We start from the raw sequence: 12,827 nt of genomic DNA, 5'->3' as shown, positions 1-12,827 counted from the left end.
TGAGTGTGTGGGTGGGTGAGTATGAGTGTGGGTGAGTGTGAGTGTGGGGTGGGTGAGTGTGAGTGTGGGGTGGGTGAGTGTGAGTGTGTGAGAGTATGAGTGTGTGTGTGCGAGCATGTGTGTGAGTATGTGTACGTGTGTGTGAATGTGTGCAAGTGTGTGTGTAAATGTGTGTGAGTGTGTATAAGTATATATGAAAGTGTAAGTATGTGAGCGGGTGTGAGTGTGCATGTGTATGCATGTGTGTGAGTGTGTGAGTCTGTGTGTGAGTGTGAGTGTGTATGAGTGTGTATGTGTGAGTGTGCATGTGTGAGTGTATGTGAGTGCACGTGTGTGAATGTGTGTGAGTGTGTATGAGTGTGAGTGTGCAGTTAAGTGTGTGAGTGTGTATGAGTGTAAGTGTGTATGAGTGTGAGTGTGTATGAGTATGTGTATGAGTGTGAATCACGTGTGTGAGTGTGTGTATGAGTGTGTGAGAGTGTGAGTGTGTGAGTCTGTGTGTGAGTGTGAGTGTGTATGAGTGTGTATGAGTGTGTGTGAGTGTGTGTGTATATGTGCATGCGTGTGTGTGAGTGTGTGTGTGTTGATCATGATAATAGGTATGGAATTTGGGAATGTCCAGAATTTTCATCATACAAAAGTAAAAAAATTGTTTTTGCTTTGTTTTGTTTTAAGTGAATCAACAGTAATGTACACTTGATTTCGTTAAGGTGCTTTTATGTATACATTATGTATGTACCCATCCCCGTGTATGTGTGTGTGTGTGTACGTATGTATATACATGTGTGCTCATGTGTGAAGACCAGAGGTTAATGGGGGGTGTCTTCCTCAACCACTCCCAACTCTCAGTGACCCTGGAGCTCCCTGACTTTGTTAGGCTAGCTGAACAGGGAGTTTCAGAGGTCTGCCTGTCTGCCTTCTCTGCTCTGGGGTTACAGACATTGTCACAATGCCTGACCAGCTTTTTATGTGGGTTCTGGGGATACAAACTCGGATCCTCTCGTTTGTGCAGCAAACTGACTTAACTGACTGAGCCATCTCCTCAGGCCTGATGGACTGCCTCGAACTTTACAAGTGATTGAGGGGTAGAATTAAGATATCTGAATGAAGACCAAGAAAGAGAGATTATCATTTAACTTGGCCTGTGAACCTACAAAGTACCTATTTTGTGCTAGCGATGCCTTCAAATACAATTCTGTTTGGCTCAAAGGGCTCCACGACAGAAGAGCAGGTATGTGTCTTGTGATGTGGAGGGCCTATTCTACAGCTTTTAAGGCCGTTCTGACTTGCCATGCATCTGGGGGACCCCATCTTAGGTGGTCAAGCTTGGATCCTGCAATGGGAAGAGAGAATGAACTGACTAGCAGCACCGGCTAGGCTTTGTGCCAGGGCCTTCATACCCATCATCCCACCTACTCATACATCAGCCTGTACAGACGTAAGATGCTTTCCTTGTGTGTAAGATGTGTACACAAGTGTGATGCTTGTCTAACTAGAAAGCTAACACTCAAGTTTGAATAGCTTGTTTCAGTTCACACACCCACTAAGTAACAGGCAGCATAAACGTCCAGAGACGCCTGACTCCAGACACCGAGTCTGGACTAGACATTCCCAGAGAGGTCAAGTTTATGATCAGTGTTCCTGGCTGTCCATTTCATTCTTCCTTTTCTCTACTGGAGCATCAGCGAGAGGGCTGGTATCGTCTCCATGAAGGACACTCTGTTCCATGCCTTTTCTTGTTGCCTTTCAATACTTAGCAGTAAGAAACGATGAATTGTCGTTTTCGTTTTCTCGTGACACCAGGTTCATGGGTGTCCTGACTCAGACAGCTATATTTCCTAAGTCCCAGATCTAAGTGCTACTTTCTACACCTTAGCTCTTTCCTATGCCAAAGGCAAGATAACAATGTAATTAAACACCTGAGCCTCTGAAATAGGTTCAAGTTCTGGCCCAGCCATTGGATAGCTCTGTGACCTTGAGAGTAAGCTGTCTAAGCTCTGTGACCGCCAAGTCACCTCCGGGTGCTCACTCAACCTACAAGACAGTGACTGCATAAGAGCACGGTTGGATTTAAGTGACGTCATGTGCTGTCTGCATTGTCCGGACTTTGGTTCCTGGTCATTTAGGCTGTGTCGGGTGTGGGCTCCCTCTCATAGGCCTTCTTCTGTTACTGGGTTGCTCAGCCCAGCCTTGATATGAGAGTTTGTGCCTAATCTTATTGTAGCTTGTTAAGCCATGTTTGGTGGGTAACCCTTGGGAGGCCTGCTCTTCATATAAGATATTCAATATCTTCAGACAAACAGAAGGAGGGGGCACCAGATCCCATCACAGATGGTTGTGAGCCACCATGTGGTTGCTGGGAATTGAACTCAGGACCTCTAGAAGAACAATCAGTGCTCTTAACCACTGAGCCATCTCTCCAGCCCTGTTTTGTTTTGTTTTGTTTTGTTTTGTTAAGGGAACTGGAAGAGTGGGTGGGGGGGGGGAGGAGGTGGTGGGGGCAGGGAACTGGGAAGGGAGGAGGGAGAGGAAACTGCAGTTAGATAGAAGAAGAAAAGTGAAGTAAAGAGGGTGTCACGCTGGGACCCGGTAGAAATTAAAGCTCAACAACAAAGAGGAGTAGAGGGTGTCTCCCAAAGCCCCTGCCTGGTGTGAGACAGGAGTGACAGCTTCTCTCAATAGGGAGAATATGGAAGTGACCTTGTAGGGGGTAAAGGGGAGGCTGAGTTTTAGAATACTTGTTTAACAGGTTAAGGAACTTGCCTGAGACTACCTAGCTGACAAATGTCAGTGCTGGGACCTGAACCCAGCTAGGCATGCTCTCTAAGTCACCAGAATCCCACTCCGTGGGGTTGCCTTGAGTTTCCGCATCTCATATCCACACTACCAAAGCCAAGCAGCTCAGCCAGGGGTTGGTTAGAAGGCCATGGCAGGCTGGGAGTTTATTCGGAGACACTGTATTACTGCCTGGTTCTCCTCCTTTGATGCCTGTCTCATGGTTCTCCACCCATGCCCTTCCTGATGACTCTCTGTGACATCAGCCAAATACCAAACCAGCTCAGCCTGAAAGGTCCAGCTGGGAGCCCCAGTGTGGAGGAGTTGGCTTGGGAATGATGGAGAAGGTGGGGCTGCTGCTCCCATCCCCAAGGACAAGACTGCCTTTCTGCCCAGCCTGGGCAACTCTGCTAAGTGCTACTCCCTGGCTCTTTGCCCAAGTGAGGCAAACCTTGCCCACCCACAAACCTTGCCCAAAGCCGGCTCAGTGCCTGAGTTTAATACAGCATCATCTGTAGGAGTCACCTTCAGATTCCTTCAGTTTCTACTCTGACACTACTCAACTTTTTAAACCTTGTATGTGCATGTGTGTATGCATGTCCTGCGTGTATGTGTGTGTGTGTGTGTGTGTGTGTGTGTGAAGTGTTCATCTGTGTGTGCACCTGTGAAAGCCAGAGTTCTATGTCAGATGTCTTCCTCCATCACTCTGTATTTGTTTGTTTGTTTGTGACAAGGTGTCCCACTGACCTTGAGGCTCATTGTTTCAACTAGTTTGGCTGGCCCGGAAGCCCCCAGGATCTGCCTGTTTCCGCCCCTCAGCACTGGGATTAAACATGACACCATCATGCCCAAATGCTGTTCCTTTAAGATCTTTGAATGCGTTCTCCTCGGCCCCTAAGTCTGCTGAACTCCAGATATCCTATATTAGAACCCTCTGGAAAGTCAGTAGTGCTTGAGGGCAAGTTTGAGTAACATCCCAAGAACACTTGTCTGTGTGACTCTATTCTACAGTACCCTTTAAAACTAGATTCCTCTTCTTGTAAAACGGTATAGTATAATGAATATTTTTTATGAAAAACTTTAATCTTCCAATCCCTTACTCTTAGATCCTTATTTTTATGAGGGGGTGATGGCTGATCTAGTTTACTGCCTAGGTGCGAAACTTTTCACTGCACAACTGGTTATCGTCTTGATGCAGTTTTCTATTCCTTTCTACTCAACGTGACTTTATTGAAAGAGGTAGGAAGGTGGGCCACCTTTCTCCTGCTAGTTATTTGGTTCTTTTCTGTTTTTATTACCTCCTATTCTTCCACGAGTTTATCCTGGGTCAGTTCATCTTTCTGTAAACTCTCCCCTTGGGTAGTTTGGGTCCATGACTTCCGTGATCACAGACTTTGAAGGTGGCGTGCAGTGAGTGATCTGAATGTAGAAACTGTTCATGCCCCTTCATACCTTATCACCTCTCCTGAGACTAGCTAGGTTATGGGCCAAGATCCTGTTAAAGTCTGTGTTCTAGTAATAGAACCCAGATGTTAGAGTTCAAGGGGTACTGGATCAGTCCAGTTCTGCTATGCTACACATAAGGAAACTGAGACTTGAAGTGGAAGTGGGAAATAGACTTGTGCTGGTTGGTTTTCTGCCACCTTGACACAAGCCGTCGTTATCTGAGAGGAAGGGACCTTAACTGTGTAAATGCCTCTGTAAGATCAGGCTCTTGGTAAACCCGTAGAGTGTGATTGATGTAGTGAGTGATAGAGGTGGGCCCACACCATTTTTGGTGGTACCACCCTGGCTGGTGGGCCTGGGTTCTGCAAGAAAGTACCCTGAACAAGTCGTGAGGAGCAAGCAAGTAAGCAGCACTCCTCCACGGCCTCTGCATTAGCCCCTGCCTCCCAGTTCCTGTCCAGTTTGAGTTCCTGGCTTGTTGTGGTTTGCCCTGGAGTTATCTGTATTTTTTTCTTTCTTTTTTTTTTTTTTTTGGTCCCCCGAGCTGGGGACCGAACCCAGGGCCTTGGCTTCCTAGGCAAGTGCTCTACCACTGAGCTAAATCCCCAACCCCCCCCCCCCCCCCCCCCCCGAGTTATCTGTATTTTGATGCTAATTCCACTGCCCCAAGGACAGCTGCCTACTCAGAACTCAGGTGACTTCACCAGAACCACCTCCCCATTGAATTTGTAAAGTACAGGTGAGGGACAGGTACAGGATAGAAGGAGGCGTATCATTGGAGGAGAAGGAAGGATGGGCAGGAGAGAAGTTTGAAGGAAGAGGAAGAGAGGAGGAAAGAGAGAGAAAGGAGAGAGAGAGAGACGGAGAGAGGGGGGAGAAGCCATGGCAGGTGATGTTAAGATTCTGCTCTGTATATTTACAGGTTGTTATTAATGTTCTCAAGGGATGGATGGTACTGGGCTTTGTATGTTTAAGTGGGCAATTATATCTTACCAATTGGATCTAAGATTATTGTGATGTGTGTTCTTTAATGTGTAGATTTAAGTAATGTAATGGAGTGTGGGGCGACTGGTCTGGGCTGCCACTAAGTTGGGATGTGTTTCCACCAAGATATCAAGCAGATATCTTGGGGCATCGAGGTGCAGAACAAGCGGGGTAAAAGACCAACATTACTGTTTTATTTTTATATTTTTAGAACAACACTGGCTAAGCTTCCTTCAATGGGAACGTAACTTAGAATATGCAGGCCAAATAAACCCTTTCCTCCCCAAATTGCTTTTGGTCATGGTGTTTGCTCACAGCAATACTAACCCTTACTAAGGCAAGACTTGACCATGGCCATGAGGCCAATGAGAAGGGATTTGAAACCTGGTCCCTTAATCTCTGAAGATGTATACTGTACCCAAATATTCTCATGAACCCCTTTTCTTGCAATATCCACATTTAATATACCCTCTCTTGAGTCACCGAGAGGAACTTTAGTCATCACCAGAATGGATGCTGATAGCGTGATCTTTACAATGACCTTGTCCCTATTTTATTTTACCATTACTCACATGGGGAGAAAGGAGAAAAACAGAAGCGCGATTTTCTTTTACCGAGTTCAACCTTTGCACTCATCTGTTCTGTTAGAGAAAGGGCACTGAACTGACTCACAGTCCCACAGTGGTAAAAGCAATTTGTTTTCTCAATGGTCCCCTTGTCTTTGGGGAATGTTCTCTAATTTGTTACCGAGGTTTCCAGCAGTCAAACCGATTCATCTTACCTGTTCAAAGATAAGGAGCAGATCAGTTTTTGTCCCAAAATAGCCAGGCCAACACTGGTACTAGCAACCTAAAGATGAGAAAGCCCTTGTTAATGAGGTGAGTAGCTGCCCATTTAGACCACAACTATAATCTCCCATGGTGGAGACATCATAGGATCAAAGTTTCCTCTTACTCGATGGATGTCGGCAAGAATTATCTTTACATCTGGGCAGCATGCATGCGAGTATAAATAGCATTTGAAAGGATTCGAAAGGAGGAATGAAGAGAGTTCAAGGCCATTTTGGGCCACATGGGAGGTTCTGCCTCAAAGCCAAACAAATAAGTGGCTCTGGAAATACTGTTTTGCAGGGAGAGAAGCTAAGTGTTTGAGGATTTCTTTTCAATTAGTCTTTGGTGGTGCTGTGGATTAAACCCAGGACGTTGCACACGCTAGGTGAGCATCTCATGATGAGCTACAGCCCCAGCACCCTCTTTAGTTCCGCCTTTTCCAAATGGCTCTTCTCATTCATGTGTGCAATTTTGCTTACCATCAATGTACTGCTTTCACCCTTAATTGGTCAGGAAATCTTGATTACAGCTTTCTAGTGTACATGGAAGCGAACACGGGACGTAGAAATAGGTGAGATGTTTTACACACAGGTTCATGAGCTCTTCTGTCTCCATAGACGGCCACTTTCATCTATGGGTTGTCGGGTCTGTTTTTAGACAGCTCATTATCTACTCTATCCTCACTCTTAATTATGAGTCACTTTACTTCAAACATCAAGAGACTGCTGGCCAAAGGTTCACAGCAGAAACAGGACTGATGCCCAGAGGCTGCCCTCCTGTATCCCTGAACTCACAAAGTCCATGGAGACGATGGGTTGGATGGTAGAGTTCTCCGGTTGAGTGAGCATGATGACAGCGGCAGGGAGCTCCAGGCTGAAATTGTTTGGGTGTAAGTTGACCACAGGAGGCCCTGTGGCCATGATCTGCAGCATGAATGGCTGGGACAAGATGTAGATCTCCGCAATCTGTTCCATTCAGGGACAGAAACAAAGATGGAGCTGATGAGGGGAAACCGCAAACCTGGGGTGACTTGTGCTAAGTGAATCTTGCATTGTTCAGTTAGAAGAGAAAATACCTCTTATCATCTCTTATCTACTGTTCATAAAACTTTAAGGGAATAGTGCTGGTTGATATTTTATCTATTTGTCTCTATCTATCCATCTATCCATCTATCTGTCTGTCTATCTATCTGTCTGTCTGTCTGTCTGTCTGTCTGTCTATCTATCTATCTATCTATCTATCTATCTATCTATCTATCTATCTGTCTATCTATCTGTCTATCTACCTACCTACCTACCTGTCCATCCATCTACCCATCATCTATCTATCTACCTATCATCTATCATTTCTCGGTGTAGTCTGTCCTGGAACTCACTTTGTAGACCAGGCTGGCCTCGAACTCACAGAGGTTCTCCTGCCTCTGTCTCCTGAGTGCTGGGATTGAAGGCATGTGCCACCACCTCCAGGCAATAGTGCTGTATTACAATGGAGCATGAGCTGAGAAGAAGCTAAGTGCTCTTCTCATACTTCTCACAGAGTAAATTGTAGAACTGAGGTTCAACCCAAGATCTGTCTATCCTGAGTGCCTTTCTCTGAAGCATCTTGGTCTTTCAAGATGAACTGAAGCCTGTAGGTCCATTACGTATGATACCTGGGGCGCTATGAAGGAGTAATAGTAAGAGTTGTTTACTAAAGACATTTGTAACCCTGGTTCTTGAAATGCTGAGACAGGAGGATCAAAAATTAAAGACTAGCCTGGGTTAAATATTGAACTGAATCAGCTTGGATTACTAGTGAGACCTTGCCGATAAATAAATAAATAAATAAATTAATAATAAATGAATGAAGTAATTTAAGAATTAAATACTGTATTCAAACTAGTCATTTCTATATTTAAATGAATTATTTTAAGGGTGATGGTATTTTTGTGGATTGGTTATTTTATAAATTTACAAAGCTTTAGTTGTACTTTATGTATAAAATATTTCTGGATATTTGATTTGACCAAGTATGGTCGTTTACACCTATGATACCAGTATATGGGAGGCTGAGGCAGGGAGAATCGCAAGTTTACCCAAGTTACATATTAAGACATTGTCAAGAAATGAAGAAAGGGGAGCAGAAAGGGAGAGAAAGGAAGAGAAGAGAAGCAGGAAAAGGAAGAGAGAATGGAAAAGAAAAAATAATAGAAAGATGAATTGACCCGTGCCTGGATCAGAAGAGAACTCGGAGAATCCAAGAGTCTCTGAGAAGTGACTTCAGTGACAACATATGCACCACTGAGCACTGAGGAGCAAACCTCAAGCACTCACCTTGGAGAGCACGCTGCCAATTCCTTGAGCGTTTTGATTGAAATAGTTGGAAATCTAAGACAGAAACAAAGTGCTACATAAGTGCAGGATTTGATCTGGGCTGACTCGGGGTAAGGGTAGAGCCCTCGCTAATGTGAACTGTGAAGAGGCAGAGCCCCAAAGGTTATTTCATGGCTCAACCTTAGGAAATCTGAGACCCAGAAAAGGCCAGAGACGTGCCCAAAGTCACACTCCTTTTGAGAAATCCCCTCTTCACGGGAGAGCACTGTGTCGTATGTGCACAATCTGTATACAAACACTCTACAGTTATTGTTATCACTTTCAAAGATTCCCCAAGGCTCAAGTTGCTTAAGTAATTTACCTGGTAAGCATTTCTTTCAAGGCTAAGGCACCTGGTGCTGCTGTCCTCACCACAGTGAACGTAAGGTTTACAGCAGTGTGTACAATTACAATGCACAGAAAGGAAAGATTTAAAATAGGTATTTTTTGTTGACTAGTCAGAGAAGGGTGTTGTTGTGTGGTGGTTTGAATAGGTTTGGCCCCCCTAGATTCATGTGTTTGGCCCTAGGGCAGTGGCACTATTAGGAGGTGTGGCCTTGCTGGAGTGGGTGTGGCCTTTTTTGAGGAAGTATGTTACTGTGGGGTTAGGCTTTGAGGTTTCCTAAGCTCAAGTTCCACCCAGTGTGGAATTTCAGTCTCCAGCTGCGTGAGCACGGAGATGTAGAACTCTAGGCTTCTCCAGCATCTTGTCTGCCTGGATGCCACCATGTTCCTGCCTTGATGATAATGGACTGAACCCCTGAACCTGTAAGCCAGCCCTAATTAAGCACTGTCCATTATAAGAGTTGTCTTGCTCACAGTGTTTCTCTTCACAGCAATGAAACCCTAACTGAGACATTGCGATAAAAAGAGAGGCACATGGCAGAGAGAATCAATGAGGATCAAGCATTACTGCTTGATGGTATAAATAAGTTGTGATAACTAATAAGAAATCCTTATATTGGCAGAATGTAAGGAGTGATGATGATGATGGTGGTGGTGATGGTGGTGGTGATGGTGGTGGTGATGGTGGTGGTGATGGTGAAGATGGTGGTGGTGGTGGTGATGATGGTGGTGGTGATGGTGGTGGTGATGGTGAAGATGGTGGTGGTGGTGGTGATGATGGTGTTGGTGATGGTGGTGGTGGTGATGGTGGTGGTGTGGTGATGGTGAAGATGGTGATGGTGGTGGTGATGATGGTGTTGGTGATGGTGGTGGTGGTGATTGTGAAGATGCTGGTGGTGGTGATGGTGATGATCACACACACACACACACACACACACACACACACACACACACACACACATGGTTAAAGATGATGGCCACAACCACCATTACAAGGCTTTACTTACCTCCCTGGTGGACAGCACAGTACCAAGGGCCCCAGATACAAAGTGAGCAAATGATGCAGATTTGAAGAAGTACTCAGAGACGCCAATGTAGAGCATGGAATCTCTGCTCTCTGGGAGCTCGAAGGGAGCTGGTGTGAAGGGAGGGTCAACAAGGCTTTCCAGTGGGTAGAACGCACCCTGTGGGAAGCAGAAAGGAAATCCACCTATCAGGCAAAAGCACAAATATTGCAGACAAAGAAACGGGGACCTCTCAAGTCAGGACAAAGAAAATCCCAGAAGCTTCTCGGAAAAGGATGAGACCATGACAAGGTCTTTAAGCTCCTTGGCTAATAGCTTTGCTTTAAAACTCTTGGCTTAAAAAATAAAAAGAGATCTATTTTAAATTATGTGTATGTATGCTTTGTATGTGCGTGTGAGTGTAGGTGCCCTTAAAAGGCATTGGATTTCCTGGAACTAGAGTTATGAGCCATCTAGTGTGGGTGCTGGGACTAGAACTCATGTCCTCTGGAAGAGCAGTGTATTCACTCAGCAGCTGAGCCATCTCTCCAGGCCTAGAGCTCAAGAGACTTTTGAGCATATCTATGACTATCTGTCAACCCTAGGGATGCTCCTAGCTGAAGCTTTCCTAGATAAAGGGGGAGGTGCTGACAGCCGAAGTGTACATCCATATAGCCCATGCACTAGCCTTCCAGATGACCAGCTCTAGACCTTTAGATTATGTGACTGCTAGATAACTAGGGAGCCACAGAAGTACTCAGGAGGGACAGGGACTCTGAGTGGCTTAATGAAGCATTTTGAAGATATGCTTAATCCTGGTCTTATTAGGTCTTGGGCATTATTTAAATATACTATCTCGAACAGCACTTAACTGATTTGAAAGACTGTGCATGAAGGAAATATAAACAAATTTTTATTCCAAAACCTGTAGTGTATCAGGTATAGGTGGCATATGCCTTTAATGGCGGGATTTGGGAGGCAGAGACAGACAGAGGTCTATGAATCTGGGGCTAGCCTGGTCTACGCAGTGAATTTCAGGATAACCAGAGGTAGGTACATAGTGAGACTCTGTTTCAGAAAAAAGACTGTTTATAGAAAAAAGATATAAACTTGGATAAGACTGAACACAAACACAGTGGTGCTGTCCCAGGACCAGTAACCACCATTTCTATATAATTATGATTTCCATAGAGAGCCTCAGAGAAAGCTGCTACTTTGTACAATCCACTGATGTGTTAAATTCCTCATATGTACATGAGAATGTGGAGTGTTCGTTTGCATTTGTGGGTGCATGTACATGTGTGTACATGCGTGTGTGTTCTCTCTCTGTTTGAGGCTTGTATGTGTGCATGTTTGTGTAGTCCAGAGGTTGATGTTGAATGTCTTCCTAAGTCAATCTTCAGCTTATATTTTGAGTCAGGGTTTCTCGGTGAACCCAGAGCTTGAGGATTCACCCTGTTGGCTGGCCAGCAAACCTTAGGGAGTGTTTCATCGCTGCCTCGTGTGTCCTGCCATGCCTGTCCTTTTTCATATGGGCCTTAGGAGACTCAGCCTAGGTCCTCAGGCTTGTGTAGGGAGTATGTTCCCAACTGAGTATCTCCTCAGCACCCCCTGATGCACTGGGTTCTAATAAATGCCGGCCATTCTTCTTGCAGGCTCCTAGCCTTGAATTTTCTCCTGGAGGGAAGAGGCAAAAATGCCTTGATATTTCTCACCAAGAAGATAGACATAAAAAACAGTCACCAAGGGGCTGGGGATTTAGCTCAGTGGTAGAGCGCTTACCTAGGAAGCGCAAGGCCCTGGGTTCAGTCCCCAGCTCCGAAAAAAAGAACAAAAAAAAAAAAAAAACAAAAAAAACCAGTCACCAAGAAAGGGTGGTCAGGAGAACTCACGTGTGTAGACGTGCGGCAGGTGCTATAGGAAATGAAAATGCTCGAAGAGCGTGCACACACTTTTTCTTCTGTACATAACCCATCCTCTCAATGTTCACCATAGCCGGCTGGGTGCTCTAGACCAATAGTTACCTTCAAATGAAAGTCAAGGTGGTTCTCGGTGACTTCCGGAGGACTGATCAGAGAACAATCCAGCACAGTGTAGTTGTCAATCTTGGTTAAAACTAAATGACCAAGAAAAAGAAAAAGAAAAGAAAAGAACATTTATTCTCATTAAAAGCCTGACCTATGAATAATGTTTGCAACACCAATTCTCCTGCTTCGTAAGAAACCATTTGAAAACTCAGGAAGAAGAGGTAAGTCAAAAGAAAAAATAAGTATTTATCCTCAACTATCGGGGAAACATTAGCAAAATTTTGGCACACCTTTTGGTTCTTTTTTTTTTTTTTTTCTTCCGGAGCTGGGGACCGAACCCAGGGCCTTGCGCTTCCTAGGCAAGCGCTCTACCACTGAGCTAAATCCCCAACCCGGCACACCTTTTTTATTATGAACGTGTTCACGAAACATTCACACACAATGCCTGTGATTCCGTTTTAATTTTTAAAACTTTATTATTATTATTATTATATTATTATTGTTGTTGTTGTTGTTGTGTGTGACGTGTGTGACTTCTTGTTGTGTGTGATGTGTGTGGCTGTGCCTGCACACATATTACAGTGCTTGTGTGGAGGTCAGAGGACAACTTTGGGGACAGATTTTCCTCTCCACTTTTCATATGGTTTTTGGGGATTGTGCGGCAAGCATTTTCCCCCACTGAGCCACCTCACTAGCCCACATGGTTCTATTTTATATTTTTGACATTGATTAATTAGTTAATTGTATACATATAAATGTGTTTGATAGTCAGAAGACAACTTGTCTGAGTTCACACACACACACACACACACACACACACCACACACACACACACACACACACCACTACCACCACCAAAATAACAGGAATCAACTATTATTGGTCATTGATATCTCTCAATACCAATGGTCTCAATCCCCTAATAAAAATGTAAAGACTAACAGAATGGATGTGAAAATAGGATTCCTCCTTCTTCTCTATTCAAGAAATATACCTCAACATTAAGGATGGACATAACCTCAGAGTAAAGGGCTGGAAAAAGATATATCAAGCAAATGGATCCAA

The 12,827-nt window shown here is 44.6% G+C and overlaps 1 protein-coding gene across 2 annotated transcripts in view; it reads right to left on the bottom strand.

Moving 5' to 3' along the window:
* Positions 1-12,827, bottom strand: part of Bpifc (BPI fold containing family C) — a 57,456-nt gene that overhangs the window by 10,802 nt on the left and 33,827 nt on the right. For both annotated transcript variants that reach the window (XM_008765224.4, NM_001106773.1), the window contains 5 exon segments: positions 11,760-11,851; positions 9,739-9,915; positions 8,348-8,401; positions 6,830-7,000; positions 5,987-6,054 (listed from right to left, as the gene is read on the bottom strand). In XM_008765224.4, the coding sequence (XP_008763446.3) occupies positions 5,987-6,054; positions 6,830-7,000; positions 8,348-8,401; positions 9,739-9,915; positions 11,760-11,851 (562 nt within the window).

The sequence above is a fragment of the Rattus norvegicus genome, chromosome 7, assembly GCF_036323735.1.
Source record: "Rattus norvegicus strain BN/NHsdMcwi chromosome 7, GRCr8, whole genome shotgun sequence".
In the NCBI taxonomy this organism is placed as follows: Eukaryota; Metazoa; Chordata; class Mammalia; order Rodentia; family Muridae; genus Rattus; species Rattus norvegicus.
The sequence above is the reverse complement of the archived record's forward strand: the minus strand, read 5'-3'. Positions and strand labels throughout refer to the sequence as shown.